General features: G+C 60.0%; 1 protein-coding gene across 1 annotated transcript; it reads right to left on the bottom strand.

Annotated features, from left to right (window-relative positions):
- Positions 1-167: 167 nt before the first annotated feature.
- On the bottom strand, positions 168-14,783 carry ATP2A1 (ATPase sarcoplasmic/endoplasmic reticulum Ca2+ transporting 1). The gene is given in 24 exon segments (XM_032431048.1): positions 168-379; positions 1,046-1,163; positions 1,299-1,416; positions 1,545-1,678; positions 1,768-1,853; positions 2,043-2,109; positions 2,111-2,246; positions 2,378-2,598; positions 2,728-3,063; positions 3,768-3,986; positions 4,115-4,237; positions 5,394-5,525; positions 5,748-5,850; positions 6,123-6,211; positions 7,753-7,919; positions 8,028-8,085; positions 8,087-8,326; positions 8,480-8,565; positions 9,443-9,523; positions 11,457-11,595; positions 12,295-12,399; positions 13,800-13,882; positions 14,265-14,282; positions 14,615-14,783. Coding segments are annotated over 24 exon segments (3,003 nt in total). The 5' UTR covers positions 14,733-14,783; the 3' UTR covers positions 168-353.
- Between the last annotated feature and the right edge of the window lie 2,055 nt (positions 14,784-16,838).

Below are 16,838 nucleotides of genomic sequence, written 5' to 3'. Positions count from 1 at the left end.
GCAGCTGCTTTCTGGACTGCATGACACTAAGATGCTTGTCCCCAGGGGCCCGACCCAGGCCCCAAGACGTGCACAGAGGCAAGACCAGACTTTTCTGTCATTTATTTTCAATAAATAAGCAGCTCAGCTCAATCCGTCGCCTTGTCCCTGCAAGCCCCATGGGGTTGGGGAGGGGAGGTTTTACAAGAGCAGAAGGGAAGGTGTGCTGTCGAGGAGGGTGGAAAAGTGAAAGGGACCCTCGTGTTTATAAACAGAAAACTGTCAGGGAGAGGAGGGGACGTGGGCGTCTGTGCCACAGCTCTGGCCGAAGATGCGTCACTATCAGGGTGGGGAAGAAGGGGCAGAAGGAGTGGTTACTTCCTTCTTTCATCTTCTGGATCTGGAAGGAGAGAGGGAAGGATGAGGCAGGGGGCAGGAGGGGAGAGGAAGAGTCCGTCCCAGGCTCTGTGGCCCCTCTCCCCGGCACACTCACCTGGAGGGTCGCCCCGGACTCACCTGTGTCCCAGCCCCCACTCCTCCCCGGCACGGCAGCCCCGGCAGCGGACAGCTCAGCCCCAGCCCCGCAGCCCCCGACCCCCAGCCCTGCAGCTGAGCTGGCCCAGCCGACCGCACGGCCCAGGCCGCAGCTCGCCCCGCCGGGAAGCCTGGCCGCGGCAGCAGGGGCTCCAGGGGGAGCAGCGAGCGCAAGTGACCTCGAGGAGAGAGGGGGGCGCGCGGGGGGCACAGCAGCTGGGGGCGAGGGCGAGAAGGGGGCGATACCTGTGACACGGTTCAAAGAGGTGGAGGAGGGGGGGGGACGGGTTATCCTAAGGCCAGAGAGGACAGAGAGACAGAGTTACGGAGGGAGAGGCGGGAGCGGAGGGCCAAGGAGGGCTGAGGAGGCTGCGGGCGCCCGCACGGGTGCAGGGGTGTGGGGGCCCGGGCAAGGGATGCCGGTCCTCTCAGGGCCAGAGCACCCCGCTGAAAAGGAAGGGGGGGCGGGCGCCTTCGCAGCGCAGAGGGAGGGCCTGGGGCGAACAGGGCTCGGAGGAGGGCCGCGGCTTACCCTCCAGGTAGTTCCGAGCAACGAACTTGAGGAGCTCATCGAGCACAATGACTGGAAATGAGATCTTGAGGACCATGAGCCAGTGGGCGAGATCCAGGGCCTGGAGCTTGAAGATCATCTGGGAGGGCGGGTGGAGGTGGTGAGGACCAGTGTCCCTCTTGGGAGGGGCCGGGCAGGGGCCAGGGTTCCGGCACCGCCCCAGCCTGACTCCCTCCTCCCTCTGTGCGCGGGCCCCCCCCCCGAGAGGGCTCACCGGCAGAGGGTCGACGTAGAGGATGAGAAAGTGGAGGGACATGGAGAGGCAGATGGAGCCCAGCAGCCAGATGTTCACCCAGGGGGGCATCCGCAGGAGGGACTGGTTCTCAGACAGGCTGTGACGGGGAGGCCAGGCGGAGCCCAGGGTGGGGGACAGCAGAAGAGAGCAGTGGTGAGCAGAGAGAGGAAGGGGGAGGACACAGCGGCCTCTGGAAGGCGGCCGGGGCGGGCGGGCAGGCCCCACCTGTTGAGGGCGTTGCACATCTCGATGGTCACCAGCACGGACAAGGCCATGGTCATGGGCTCGGAGGCCTCAAAGACCTCACAGTCCAGGCCCTCAAAGTCAGGGTTTTCCTCGTTGCACTTCATGAAATGAGTCTGCAGGGAGGAGTGAGGAGCTGGGATCCCACAGAAGCTTCCGCGCCTCCCTCCTGCTTCCCGCCCTCCTCCTTCCTGTGTCCCCCTACCAGCTGGCTGTAGGTGACATGAGGCCCGTCATCTGCGTACAGAAACCACCAGGCTGCTGCTCCCACAGTGGCCGCGCCCACGTAGCCTGCGGTAGAGAGATGGGAGTTGGGGTCCCGGCTGGGGGGACGGGAGGTGTTGAGGGCTCGCGGCCGCCAACGGCTCGTTGAGGAAGAGGGCCCATCGGGGTGGCTGCCCCAAGGGAGCAGGTGTGCCAGAGAGGGGGTTAGTCCCAAGGGTGGGGAAGGAGTGCGGGGTCCCCCTCTGTCCTGCTCACTCCCAATCGCCATGTAGCGGAAGAAGAGCCAGCCACTGATGAGGGGCTCCTTGGGGCTCCGGGGGGGGCCGGTCCATGATGTCCAGGTCTGGTGGGTTGAAGCCCAGCGCCGTGGCTGGGAGCCCGTCGGTCACCAAGTTCACCCACAGCAGCTGCACGGGGATCAGGGCCTCGGGCAGTCCTAAGGCGGCGGTCAGGAAGATGCTGCCAGAAGGAGGCAGTCCCGTGTCCGCCCTGCCTCCGGGCCTGTGGCCGCCCCCCCCCCCCCCCCGCCCCGCCAGCCCACCCCGCCGCCCCAGGTTCCTGCCGGGCGCCCGCCCACCCAGGCCGCTCACCAGACCACCTCGCCCACGTTGGAGGAGATGAGGTAGCGGATGAACTGCTTCATGTTGTTGTAGATGGCGCGGCCCTCCTCCACCGCGGCCACAATGGTGGAGAAGTTGTCGTCGGCCAGGACCATCTCGGAGGCCGTCTTGGCTACAGCGGTGCCGGATCCCATGGCGATGCCGATCTCGGCCTTCTTCAGGGCGGGCGCGTCGTTGACCCCGTCACCTGTCTGAGGGCAGAACGAGAAGGTGGGACGCAAACCCTCCTTGGGGGCTCATCCTCCCCCGGGCATCTCAGTCCCCCCCGGGCCCCACCCCCATGCGCCCCCCAGCCCTGTGCAGCCCCGCCGTCCGCTCACCATGGCCGTGATCTCATCATAGGACTGCAGATACTCCACGATCTTCGACTTATGGGATGGCTCCACGCGGGCAAAGCAGCAGGCTCGACGGCAGGCCTCCCGCTGCTCAGCCAGGGGCAGGTCGTCGAACTCCCGGCCGGTGTAGGCTCGGTCGGCCACCTCCTCGTTCTCCCCGAAGATGCCGATTCGCCGGCAGATGGCAATGGCTGTGCCCTTGTTGTCCCCGGTGATCATGATGACTCGGATTCCGGCGTCCCGGCACAGCTGAATAGAGCCTGTGACCTCCTTGCGGGGTGGGTCCAGCATGCCCACCACGCCGATGAATGTCATGTCCGTCTGGGGAGACGGCCGAGAGCGACAGGGTCAGGGAAGGACTCGGAAGATGAGCCAGGGAGGAAGCTCAGGGGTCAGGGGGATGGTGGGAGATGGGGCCTGGTGTGCAAATCTCAGTGGGGCCTCGTAAGCCCAGGGGCAGGAGACGTTCCTTGTTCACATGCATGCCTGCAGGCCTGGCGCTGCCTGGCCCAGCGGAGGTGGCTGCCCGTGGATATTTCAAGGAAAGAACTAGAACTGGGAGTTAGGGCAGTGGTTTCTGCCTTTGGTGGGGCCACTCACTGGTCTACAGCCCTCAGCCAATCCAGGCTACCTGCCGGGCCACCGGGTCCCGACGAGAAAACGAAGGGGTGGACTCTAGTGCTCTATGGAGAGCCGGTCCCCTGCAAGGTAAGGCCCGGGCACCAGAGCGCAGGTCTAGCCCCGCTCTTGCATCGGGAGGATCTCACTATGGAACCACGCGCAGAACCGAGAACGCCCAGGGACCACGTGGGTCTCTGCTCTGGCGGCAAGTGCCTCACCTCATCCCGGACAGGCCCATGGCCACCGGCAGAGTAACCCTGGACCAACTAGATGGTTCCTATAGTCCTTCCAGATTCTAGGTTCTTTCCTGTGATTTGAGGGGATGTGACGCAGCAGGACCCGACACGGGTGGAGCCAGGGGAGGCGGATGACTTGGGGGTGAGGGGAGGCTTCCATCTGCTCACCTCGTACTCCACGAACTTGGCAGAATCCTCCAGCATCATCTCCTCTCGCTTCGGGGGGGTGTCCCGGGTGGCCAGGGCCAGGCAGCGCAGCGTGTCCCGGCCAGTGCCCCACTCCTTGATCACCGACAAGATCTTGTCCTTCACCGGTCCCGTCATGGGCACCCGGGTGGTGCCAACTCGCACGTAGTTACAGCGGTCAATGACCCCTTCGGGGGCGCCCTAGGAGACCAGGAGAGCTTTCAGAGACCATTGTCTCTCTTCCAGGGTACAGTGATGGGGAGCAGGGATAGGAGAGGGCTCCGGGATTAGGAAGAAGAGGGGGACTGAGGCCCATTCTGATTTCTGACCTTGACAAACATCTTGTTGCCCACAGCAGCCCGGGATTTGGCTGGGGAGCAGTAGACAGACATGGACTTCCTGTCCCGGGAGAACTCCAGGGTGAATTCCTTCTTCATTAGCTGTCGGATCACCTGAGAAAGAGGAGACGGAGAGGGAGAGGCCAGACATGAAATTGGTGGGATGAGAATGACGATGCTGTGCTAGAAGGGCAGAGTCCCAGACCCCTTAAAACATAGTCAAAAAGAATCTGGAGGTCAGAGCAGACCACAAGCCAAGTCTCAGACTGGAGCTCAGTCTGGTGCAAACAGAGAGAACTTCAAGACTGGTGCTGCCGCTTTCTTACAGTGTCTAGTTTAAAGCATGACTGAAACAGGATGGCACGATATGGTACCGTCTAGAACTTTCAGTGATGGTGGGAATGTTCCCTAATCAGAACCATCCAATACGATGCCACTGAGCACGGTTATTCAGCATGGAAAATGTGTCTGGTGCAGCCAAAGAAGTGAGTTTTTACTTTTATCTCATTTTAATTAATTTAAATTGAAGTAACTACACGTGGGCTCCTAGAGACGTGTTATGGGACAATGCAGACCTACTGCCTGGCATGCAGTAATAAACACGCTACAAAAATGAACGCGAGCCTTTTTCACCAAATGCATCATAGAGATTTCAAAAGAAAACAAGAATAAGAGTAACAATAAATAAAAAATCAGGTGATGTTTATATTAGCATTCATAAATTTCTTCCACACGCTCTCTACTGATAGATATATCTATTGTTTTCATTATTCCTGTCCTATAAGGTCAAGCAGCAATGGGCGTCTTACGTATATAAAAAAGAGAAAACAAAAGAATGAGGAATGTGAAAAACATAATATACAAGAGGAGCACAATATACACATTAAGGAAATATTAACAGCAAAATTTTAGGAACAGAGTGGGGTTTGTTCACGTGGACAAGGGAAGCACCGTGATGGGTGGCCAGTCTCTGTGCCCGGCGCCATTCCTTCCAGCTAGGGACACAACAGGAGGAAGGGTCATCGAGGGGGGCTGCAGCGAGGTGGTGGTGAGGGCGCATCGGTCCAGGGGCAGGAGGGCCTACCCAACGTTGGCCTGGCCAAGAACAGCTGTGGAGAGGCCGGCTGCCCGTGCCGGCTGCAGTCCCCGCACGGGGCACAGGGCCCTGCCCAGCCGGACTGGCGGCCTCTGCCCCCTGAGGGTCCCTGGGTCCTGGCCTGTGTGACCCGGGACCAACAAGGACCCCGTGGGAGGGAGCGCCCAGACTCACCGAGTTGCAGGCATTGGCCCTCTCCACCTTCGAGAGGTTTCTCACGTCGGTGTTGAATACATTCATCTTCTCCACCAGGGTGGTGAGCGCGGTCTCGGTGGCCTCGCCCACTTTTTCATAAACACCTTTGGTCTGAGAGGACAGAGGAGGAAGAAGCAGTAAGTGCCCTGCACTCCCGGCCCCTTGCTCCCACCTTCCCCCTAGAACGGGAAGGGGGCCAGCCACTCCCTCTGCCTTCCACCCAGGAGAGGCCTTGGTACAGAGCGTCCCCTTCCCATGTGGCCTGGTGCGGAGGCCTGGCCTCAGCCAGCTGGAAGGGGACAGAGGGGCTGCGTCAGGGAGCGAAGAGGTTACCTCATTGAAGTCCAAGGAAGAGTCATTGCAGAGGGCACAGATGGTAGCCAGCTCCACCAGCCCATCGTACTGCCCTGAGCGGACTGGCTTATCGTTCTTCAAGCTGGCAGCGGGGCGGGGAGGAAGGAAGGCAAAGAGACAGGTAGAGGAGAATAGGGACCGAGACGCAGAGAGAACATGGGGAAAGTGGCGAGGGACAGTCGGGGACGTGGTCACCGAGGTGGAGGCCACTCAAGCGGGAGAGAGAACAAGGTCGGGGAAGGAAGAGGAGAGAGAAAGGAAGATAAAACTAGAGGGAGGGCCCCGGGGAAAGAAGTGGGGGGTGCTGTCTGCGGGGGCCACGGGGAGCTGAGGGGAGGACTTCCGGGGACTTACACCTCTCCTTCCGGAGCGTAAGTGGAACCGGTGATGGAGAACTCGTTCAGGACACACATGTTTCCGTCCACCTTGTCGATGATAAACATCTGCAGGGAGAGGGGCATGGGCACAGGTGTCTAGCTGTCACCATCCCCGAAGGTGGTCGGCAGCGAGGGGAGGCCGCTGCCCCGTCCCTCTCCCGGCCACCCCTGCAGACTCAGCGAGCCGCCCCGTCACTCCCTGGCCATCGTCCTGCATGTCTGGTGCTCGTGGCCTCCAAACAAAGGGCCCTAGTTTCTGCAGGGCCACACTGGGGGCTCCTGTGGACGAGTCAATAAAAGGAGGCGTGCGCAACAAGGGACGCGAGAGACTGTGGCCCCGCTGTCGCTCCAGCCGCTCGCGGCCAGAGCTTTCCTGTTCTGCAGGAAGAGCCTGCAAAATTCAGGGTTTTTTCCTGTGAAATCTCTTGACTTTCAAGTGAGGGCAATCAATTCATTTTTAGGAAACAGGGCAGGAGCCCAGCTGCAGGGGCCTGCGGTCTGGCTTTGAAGCCTGGGCTTTGGAAGGTCCCGGAGAAGAGCAGCCCGCCTGGAACTCCGGCCCGCGGTGGGAGGGATGGGGCTTCAGACGGGCTCGAAGAGACAACGGTTCTGTGGTCAAGTAAGTGTGCAAAATGCTGGGTGAAACGAAGTGGAATCCCCCCTCTCTTGATGATCATCCTTCTCTGAGGCTTTCAAGTGCGAGCGAGCACGGGGGTCTCCTCAAGGAGCACACGGTACAGCCCTTCTCGCCCTGCTCTGACCGCACAGCCCTCGAGTCTCAGAACGACAATGTATGCTTCATGGACATGCTCTCTCACAGAACCCTGTTTAGGGCAGGGGCTCTTTGCCCGGGTCCCTGAATGATCCCCCCTCTCCCCAACCCCGACCCCCTGCCAAGAGGTGTGGGAACTTCTTGGATGGCAGGGGAGAAAAATGACCCCTCTTATTTTCTCTCTGACATTGAGCATTTCCTCCCAATCACGAATGCGAGCAGCGGACCACATCGATATCCTCAGCGCCTGTGACTGCCAGCGACAGGCCCACAGCTCCTTTCCTAACACATCGCACTGTTGCAGGGCCCTCAAAACAGCTCACTGCTTGAGCACCGCTGGACCTGCTACGGAATGCATTAGCCCCAAAGCAGAGGGGTGACCGCAGCACAAACGTGTTTTTAAAATATTTTGATAACTGTATTTCAATCGCTGGTTTCCTCCATAACCCAGTGCATTTTTTAAACGAGAGTCCTGTGTATTTTATTTTATACATTTAAACTATCATCCTGACAGGAGGTCCAGACTGCCGAAGAGTCTGGGGCGCAGAAGAAGTTAAGAGCCCTGGCTTAGGAAATGCTATTCAAGATCAGTGGGGCTGGGCTGCCCAGGCCCTGCCACGGAGGACCAGTCTTGGGGCTAGGGGGCAGAGGGGCCCCCCCCCGCTCATCCTTTTCACAGCTGGTAGGGTGGCAATCTACGCCTGCCCTCTGCCCTCTACACCTTCCCCAGCCAGAAGGAGAGGCTGCCAGGGATGAAGGGCTGACCCCATCTTTGGAGGGCTCATGTCACCCCAAAGGCCGTCTTGGGAGTGGGAGTCGCCCACCCCTCCCTGACCTTGCACACAGACATCTGGTTGGTGGTGAGGGTGCCCGTCTTGTCAGAACAGATGACAGAGGTGCAGCCCAGAGTCTCTACGGAGGGCAAGCTCCTCACGATGGCATTTTTCTTTGCCATCCGCCGGGTGCCCAGGGCCAGGCAGGTGGTGATGACTGCAGGAAGGCCTGTGGGGAGGAAGGGGAGGGCGTGAGGGACAGCCCCTTACCCTACTTGGAAAGGGGGCCTCTGCGGGTTCGATTAGCCCATAGCAGGATAAAGGGAGCTTGCCATACCTTCTGGGATTGCGGCCACAGCCAGGGCCACGGCGATCTTAAAGTAGTAGATGGCCCCCCCGGAACCAGGAGCCCCCATGGACAGGATCGTTGAAGTGGCCGATGTTGATGAGCCAGACGGCCACGCAGATGAGGGAGATGACTTTGGAGAGCTGCTCCCCAAACTCATCCAGCTTCTGCTGCAGGGGGGTTTTGTCCTGTTCTGTGGCGGCCATTTGGTCACGGATCTTGCCAATCTCGGTGCTCACACCAGTGGTGGCCACGATGCCCAAGGCCTTGCCAGCGGCAATGTTGGTACCCTGAAGGGCGGACGGGAGGCGAGGAGTCGGGCGAGAGGCGACCCTCCTGCTGACCCTCCCAATGGTGGGCCTCATCTCTCCTCATGCCGCCAGGTCTCTGCCCCACCGGGGCCTCTGGCTTGAGCGCATGACAGCTGGCCCCACGTGGCTCACCGAGAAAAGCATGTTCTTCTTATCCTGGTTGACAGCTCGGGGGTCAGGAACAGGGTCTGTGTGCTTGATGACAGATACGGACTCGCCTGCGGAGAAGGAGCCAAGAGGTTTTCAGATGACATCATGTCCTCCTCCCATCCTTCCCAGCCCTGACTCCGGCCCTGCTTGGCAGGACAGGGCCTGGTGGGGACCAAGCAACAGTTCTGGAGGGAGGCTGAACTCTGGCACAAGCACATGGGAAATCCATCACACTTGGAGTAAAAAGACCTTGACCCAAGCCCCAGCTTGACCACTTACAAGCTGCATAATTGGGGATCACTTAACCTCTGTTCTCTGTAAAATGGGGACTATAATATATAGACTTCAGAACCAGGTCTTGGCGAAAGTCAAAGAAGCTTTTTTACGGGATGGGGCATGGTCAATGACAGAGCACGTTCCCGGGAAGGAGACGCCCCCCCTCACTCCATTGGGCAGGGGCTCAGGAGCCACCTCAGGCCAGCCCAGCCTTGCCTCCTTGGACCACAGGGAAGGCTCGCTGGCTCTTCACCCTCTCTCTCCCAGTGGAGAAACAGAAGCAGCTGTGGTTTTAAGTGCATTTGGACCCTCCATCTTGTCCTGGAATCTATGGTTCCTCACTTGGGGCTGGGGGGGGCGGGGCGGGGCGGTGCTTTTGAGGCAACAAGACAGCTCTCTGGATGTCTGAATGTCCATGAGGAAGGATGGGGTCGATGACCATCTGGAGAATGGGCACAAACACCCTACCCTCTCCCATGACCCCTTGTGTTTCAGGCTCGTGATGGTGAACAAAGCTGAGCCATGCTGATGTCACTGGCGTGCTAGGGAGCCAGGAGGGGGCTGGCTGTTCTCTTTCATCCACCTGGAGTTTCATCCCTGTGTGTCCACTCAGCTCCCCACCTCATCCCCACGCCCCCTTGAAGCATCCTCCCACCCGGCCCACCGGACCTGTCAGGATGGACTGGTCAACCCGGAGCGTGGTGGATTTGATGGTTAGGATGCGGATATCTGCGGGGACTTTGTCCCCCACTGTGGAGAGAGTAGACGAGAGTGAAATCAGTTGAGAAAGGAGTTTTCTTCCTTCCCAAGAAAAGCCCGATCTTTGTCTGACTACCTCACCTCGTCCTTCAGGTCGCTGGGGCTGGGTGCCCACCCCGGGCTTGAGTCGGGCCCTTGGCGTGGGCTCCTGTCGCCCCAGCAAGCATCCCCCTCTCAACACTCATTCCAACTGCCCCCTTGTTTCTTTTCTCCCCTCCGGGGGCTGTGAGCCCGCGAGAGGGCCCGGCGCACGGCCTGGCACATAGTACGTGTTCAATAAACATCTACACTGAGTGGCTGAAGGGAGAATTAGGAACGATCCAGTTGTGTAATGAGACAGCAAAACAGAGAGGGAAACAAGAGGGAGAAAGGTGGGGAGAGAAGGGCAAGAAAAGAACTAAAAGAAACGGGGTGAATTTGAGAGATGCGCCTCAGAGGGGACAGGAGGTCGTGGAATCACAGGGGGGACATGGTGGAACAGGAAGAACCAGGAGAAAATACGAGAATTGAGGAAAACTGTGTCGAGCAGGACAAAAGGTGGAGCCAAGGGAAGGGTGAGAAGAGCAGGAGCTACGGGAGAGGGAGGAACCGAAGGGGTGGATGGGAGAGGTCCCACAGGGCCTGGTGGAGACCACCCAGCAGAAACCTGCCGGGCCCTGGTCTGCACACCTGAGGGAAGGCAGGAAGCCACATGGGTGAGGTGAGTGAGCCGGGGAGATGGGCAGGAGAGACGGAATGGCGGGGCAGGAGGGAGCCGAGCAAGAGTGGGGGGGGCAGGCCACAGCAGATGCACGGGAGGGGGTCACCCCAGGAAACCACCTTGCAGGTAGGCTGACAAGGCGGATGATGCCCCCCCCCTGGGACTTCAGGGCCTTTGAGGAGGCTAATCGCCTCCCAGGGCCTCTGCCTCACCCGCCTAGTCCCACCGATGGTACTGGGGACGGGGTTCGTTGGGCCACTTTCCTTTCCCTGTTTCTAAGGTTCCTCCTCCTGGGCCAGAGGAAGCTGACGGAGGAGGGAGGAGGTCTGCCACGGAGTTGGGCGGGACACCCTGTCACCCAAGCCCAAGCGATATTTATAGACATTCATGGCGCTGTGACTCCAAACTGTCACCAGGGCAGGACGGCCCTGTGATGGTGCCCCGGGGTCTTCAGCCCGCCCTCCCTCCCTCTCCCTAGGCCTCCCGTGGTGGCAACTGGGGAGTCTAGTGGAGGCAAGCAGGCCTAGATACTTTCCCCTCTGCCAGGGGCCTGGAGAGGTGGGAAGGCCTGTGCAGGGCAAATATAAAAAACGCTGAAGGGGGCAGAATCCCAGTAATCTTAGCCACCCGGCCCCCACCCCTCCCTGGTCAGGCATTAAGTGTCCCTCACCGGAGAGGCGGGGCCCTTCCTTGAGCTCCCCTCCTCCCAGGTCCCGTGCTCCCTGCTGGGGCCTGAGTTTCCCTTACATGGTTGGGGGCTTGAGCCTTCGGCGCCCCTCCTCCCTTCTACCCTTACTCCTTCCCCTTCAAGAGGCCTCAAGGGCACCGAGAGGTCAAGATTTAAAGCTGACCAAGCTTGGGGGTGGGTGGAAGGAGAGAGAAGCCAGGCCTCAGGAGGGGGGTGGAGACAGGACCATTGGCAGGGACTGGGTTCCACCTGTTGCTTGCAAGTGCAGGGGGAGAGGAGGGGGAGCAGGGGGTCCGCCTGAAGCGTCAGGGACAGGACTGGCTGTTCCTGCTGAGACTCTGACAGGGAGGGTGCTATGGCCATGGTGCCCTGGGATGACCTCCTGAGGAGTCTGAGAAGGAGAAGCAAAGACTCTGCCATCCCGGCTACCTCCCAGACAGCAGAATCTCCCCCCACCCCCCCGGCCTCACCATACGCATCCTCTCGGCCTCGAAGTCAAGGTCTCCCTTCCTGGACTACTCACTCCCATCACTCACCAGCCACCTCCACGATGTCCCCAGGGACAATGTCCCGAGCCTTGATCCTTTGCACTGACTTGCGGTCAGCCCGGTAGACTTTCCCCATCTCGGGTTCATATTCCTTCAAAGCCTCGATGGCATTCTCTGCATTACGCTCCTAGGGGGACAGGGTGGAGGAGATGAGGGTCATCAGAGGGAAGAAGGTTGTGGAATGGGAGGGGACTGGCTGGGCAGGATTAGGAGGGCAGGGGCCAGAGTCCTGGGGGAAACAGGGACATGACAGAGGAAGAGGCAGGTCATGGAGTCCTGGCTCCTGGCATCGGGGAGTAGACAAATCCTGCATGAGGGTAGGTGTGTGTGTTGAGGAAACTGTCATTTATGGCCTAAGACAGGTAAGGAGGTTCAGAGGAGAGAAGAAAAGAGAATCAAAGGAAATCAGCAAGCAAAGGACAGGAAAAGTAGAAGGTGATAAGGGAAGAGAAGGAAAACCAAGCTAGCATTTATTGACCTGCTACTCTATGCCAGGCACAGGGCTGGGCACTCCACAAGCATCATCCTGTTCCATCTCAGCACAGCTCAGGGGCAGGATTATTAGCCCCATTTTACCAGTGAGGACACTGAGGCTGAGAGAGGTGAAGGAACTTGCCTGGGTTATGGAGCCAGCTAGTGACAGTGGGAAAGCCGGCCTCCCGTCGGCCTCCCGTCTCTTTCCCGCACTCTATCCCCTTTCCAAACTGGGCATTGGGAACGGAGAACACTTCCCAGAGGAAGTGACGGAGGAGGAGGAGACTGGGAGGGAGGCTGGCTTTGTGTTTAGTGTCAGGATGTGAAGGAGTGAGGCGGGGTCACGGCTAACCTGCCAAACCCCCACGATGGCGTTGGCAATGAGGATCAAGAGGATGACAAAGGGTTCCACAAAGGCAGTGATGGTCTCTTCGCCTTCCTCAAACCAGGCCAGCACCTGGGGAGCAGGGGAGGGAGACTAACGGTAATAAAGCCCCTCCAACACATAAAGAAGGGTAACGAGGGCACAAACGTGCGCAGGAGCAAACGGGGCTGGGCATCGCAGGGATACGGCAGCCCCTCATCGGATTGAGGTCCCACACACTCCAAAGTGCAGACTCACACGAGCGCTGCCGCCGCTCTCATGCAGTGGGAACCGGCAGGTGTAGACATGCACAACTCGGGGTTTAACTGGGCATGCTTTCGGGTTTCCCTGGCCAGGTTGTTGCAAACAAAGCTCACAGGACACCCAGGCCAACGAACCCCCGCAGCCACATCCATCCCACGGGAGCCAAAACTCCATAGGGAAAACCCTGTGGTCCTTGCAGACGCCGGGGGGGGGGGGGCACAGCCCTCCCCAACAGCCCAAGGCAGGGAAGCTCCAATTTCATGAGGGAGCAGGAGGGGGGATAGTGTTACGGGGCCTCCTGTACACACCCCACCCCAGCTGTTGCCACTGCCAGGCAACAGCCACAGGCAAATGTCAAGGAGCAAATCTGAGAAGGGAGAAGGGAGAAGGGAGAAGGGAGGCCCTGCCAGCTAGTACTCAGGGGCCCCCAGGGCCTCCATGAAGGAGACCCGGGGACAGGGAGACTTCTTTGCCCCCAGTCTTGTCTTCCGGCAGGACTAAGATGTTAAGGAAGAAACTCCAGGAGGCAGGCAGGCTGCTGGGGGGGGGGGGTGCTGGGGGGGGGGGGGGCGCGGGGGCCAGAGGGGGGGGGGCCCGGCGCCGGCGGGGGGCCCCCCGGGGAGGGCGGGCAAGGTCAGGCTGGGCGGGTGAGGAGGGGGTCCCAGGAGTTCCAGCCCTCATGGGCGGCGGGCAGCGGAGCCCGGGGACAGGTGAGGGGGTCTGGCTGGGCCTTCGGGCGCACTCGGAGGCACCCTCACGCCAGCCGCTCTTTCCCGCCTCTGGGAGGAAGTCTTTGCCGCGACCAATCGGCGCCAGGAGGGCGGGGCGGGGGCGCCAGGAGGCTCGGGGATTGGTGGAGCGGCTGAGCGCCCCGGGGCATGCCGGGAGCAGTGGTGGCCGGAGCGCAGGCGAGTCTGAGTCTGAGCCTGAGCCGGGGAGCCCGGCGCTTGGGGGGTAACCCGAGCCCTCGAAGCCCTTGAAGCTGCGGGGGTGGCTTAGCTTCAGTGTTTTGGCTGAGAACACCCTTAAAGCTTAAAATAAAACCTGCCTGTGGGGTGTGGAGGAGGACAGAGGCGTACGCGCATCAGCGCCCCCCGCCCCCCTCAGTCTGGAAGAGGATGCTGAGGGCTTGGACCAGAGGAGCTGAGGAGGCGGAGCCCCCCGCGCGTAGATGCTCCAGACCCCCGACCGACACCCCAGCCGGCCCCCAGATGCCTGCCCACACTTACGAAGGAAATGCAGGCGGCCAGGAGAAGGATCCGCACCAGGAGGTCTTCAAACTGCTCTACCACCAACTCCCACAGGGACTTCCCTGGGGGCAGAGGCAGGGGAGGGGGCCCCTCCGGGTTAAGGTCTGGCGGATGAATGGCTGGGACTCTAAGTGCGGGCTGGGATCCAGGGCCTGAGAGTGGCCTGACTTCCAGCCCCGGCCTCTTGGTACTGAGAGGGGACTGAGGGAGCTCAGTAGGAGTCCAGAAACAGGCTCCTCAAAGTGGTACTGGGCAGTTAGTTGCTCAAGGGCTGGAGGCCTCGTGGAGAAAGTGCTTGGAAACTCCTGTCCCCAGCCAGACTCTAACCTCTGGGGAGGGTATTTGCCTCAGGAGTCAGTAGGGAGAAGGTGGGGAGAAGGGAGTGGGGCACGGTTGGCAGGGAGGGGGGGTCATTAAGAGAGCTTAGGGATTGCAGTAACTTACCTTCTTCAGTAGGGAGCTCTACCCAGGGAAAAAAGAAGAAAAGGACATATTCATTTGGGGTTCAGTCTAATGCCTCCCACACCCAGGATTCTGGCTAAGGTAAGAGAATCAGGCCACCAAAAGGGCATCTGAGGTTCACCAAGGTCATCCCATAAACCTCCCAAAACTCTGAGTCTCAGGGACCTTGTCTTGTCAGTATCCTCTTACCCCCTGCAGTCACTGGACCATGGCCCAGCTCTTCCCTAAGGTACTCTGGAGGGAGAGACTCCAGTGTGTGTGTGTGAGTGTATGTGTTTGTGTTGTGGGGGAGCAAGAGGGCGTTACTGGCCTCTCCTCCAAGAGACACTTACCATTGGGGCCGTATTTCTCCAGATGCCGCTTCACTTGGTCCGGGCTAAGGCCTGTAGTCTCGCTCACCCCAAAATAGGCCAAACATTCTTCTGTGGTCTTGGAGTGTGCAGCCTCCATTGTGCTCCCTTCCTGGGGGCCGGGGGGTGGTGCGCTCCTTCTGGGGGGCTTCTCACGCTTCGGGGGCCTTCCTCAGTGTACACCTGCCTGTTTGTCTGGGGTTCTTGCTTTTCTCTCCTGCCCCCCCCCCCACGTTTTGCTTCCTTCCACGAAACTCTGACCCCCGTCCCACTTGCAGCAGCCGGCCACCCCCCCCAACTCCCAGCTGATCCTTATGAGGGAGTAGGGGGGGCCAGGCTCCCCCCCCCCAGATCAGGGATTGGCTGGCTAAGACTCCGGCAGGAGGGGTCAGAAGAAAGATATTTCTGCTGACAGAGGGGGAACAGTGGGGCTGCAGCCTGAGATGTCACTCATGAGGGAAGCTAAGGTGGCCCCAGCCCCAGGGAAGGGGGGGGCAGGGAGAGACTTCACTGTCTGGGTTTTGCTCACCCCTCCCTCAGTTGCCTGGACTTCCTCAGTTGTACCGAATTTCCTGTTCCAAAGGCATCCCTGCAGTTCTTCACCCTCCTACTCCCGGGCCTCCACCTTTCTCTTTCCCCTACTCCCTCCCATCGCACCCACTCTCAACCTGTTTCTATTGCCACAGTCTCCTTCCTCACCCAGTTTGCTGAAAGGGCAGCAGATACTCCAACCTTCAGGAGACGGGAGAGGGGGACAACATCCTTTGGGGGCCAGAGGAAATGGCTCTAGAGGGACAAGGGGAAGTAGGGAGGGGAGAGGGTCAAGGGAACAGGGCAGAAGACGGTAACCCTACCCTCGGGAGGGGTTGCTGCAGCCATCAACAAGGGATTTAGTGTCCAAGCCCTGGTGAGCAAAGCCAGGACTGCCTGTCTCTCCCCCAAACTACCCCCCCCCATCTCTCTAACTCGGCCTCTGGAAACATAGCCTTTGGGGGCCCCCCATCCCTGGCAGGGAATCCCCCCAAGAAAATGGGGTACCCCGGCAGCCAGGTAATCCAAGAGGCTACAGAATGTGCTGATGGCAGAGGGGGAAAGATCAATGTTTCACGATGGGGGCGGGAGTCACCCCAAGTCCTGGAATGAGGGTCCCCTAATCCCCCACTGTGTTAACTCAAGGGGTTCACATGGCAGACCCCAGATGGTGTGTAGTCCACACTCCGCCCTGGCCCTGACATATCTCCTCCAGGGGAGAGAGGATCAGAGGCTGTGTGCTCAGGGGCTGGGCATACCCCAGGGGAAGAGGCGTAAGGGAAGAAGGGGTGTCAAGGAAAGGGGGCTGGGAAGCTGGATAGAGTGGAGGCTCCAGGCCAAAGGAATGGGGCGGGGGCAGATTGATGGGGACAGGTCTAGGGGAAATAAGGACAGAACAGAGCTGGGGAAAGAGAGACAGGGCTGCCAGGGTCAGAGGGAAGTCTGGGGAGCAGTGGGGAAAAGGGACAGCAGGGGGCTGGCATGCAGCAGCCAGGTGGGTGGGGGCCCAGGGCTGGGTGCAAAGCCACAAGTTGTTGCTGAGTGGCTGGCCTTGGTGTCAGCTTCCTCGTCGAAGCAGCTGCTCTGAGCCCCCCACCCCCACCCCTGCTCCTGGATGGGGGCATCTTTTGGTTACTGTCAGGGCAGCTGCTGGAGGAGCAGACCCAGGGTAGCCTGGGCTGTGGGCAGGGGAGGAAAGCGGGGCAGAGAGAGGAGAGAGTTTCAATGAGAGTTAACAGTGAAAGGTCAGGGAGGGGAAGAAGGAGCCTCAAGTCCTTCCTGCGTCCAGGCCTCCAGCTTGCTGAGATGGACAGTCAGAGGAGTGTGGGCCACTGAAAGGGCTCTCCAGGCGCTCAAGTTCCTGAGCAGATGATGGCAGAGGAGACAGCGGGAGAAGGAAAGGGAAGCCTCACTTTGGGGAACAGGCAGGTCAGCAGGGGTGGATGGCACTTAAGGAACTAGCCCCCCATATTTATCCCTTCCTCTGCCTGGACTTGGGCGGGGGGAGCCTCCCGGGTGAGTTGAGGACATGGTGCTCCTTCCCTCCTCCTTTTCATGGTTCCCACAAACCCCTCCCTTGAGCCGTGACCTGAGGAGGGGGGCTCAGACAGTGGGGTCACATCCGCAGGCACTTCCATCGGCCCAGCACCCACCTTCTTAGGCCAGAGTCAGGCTC

Source organism: Phoca vitulina, unplaced genomic scaffold (assembly GCF_004348235.1).
Source record: "Phoca vitulina isolate PV1807 unplaced genomic scaffold, GSC_HSeal_1.0 scaffold45, whole genome shotgun sequence".
NCBI classification, from domain to species: domain Eukaryota; kingdom Metazoa; phylum Chordata; class Mammalia; order Carnivora; family Phocidae; genus Phoca; species Phoca vitulina.
Note: the sequence above shows the minus strand (reverse complement) of the source record. Positions and strands in the feature narration are given on the sequence as shown.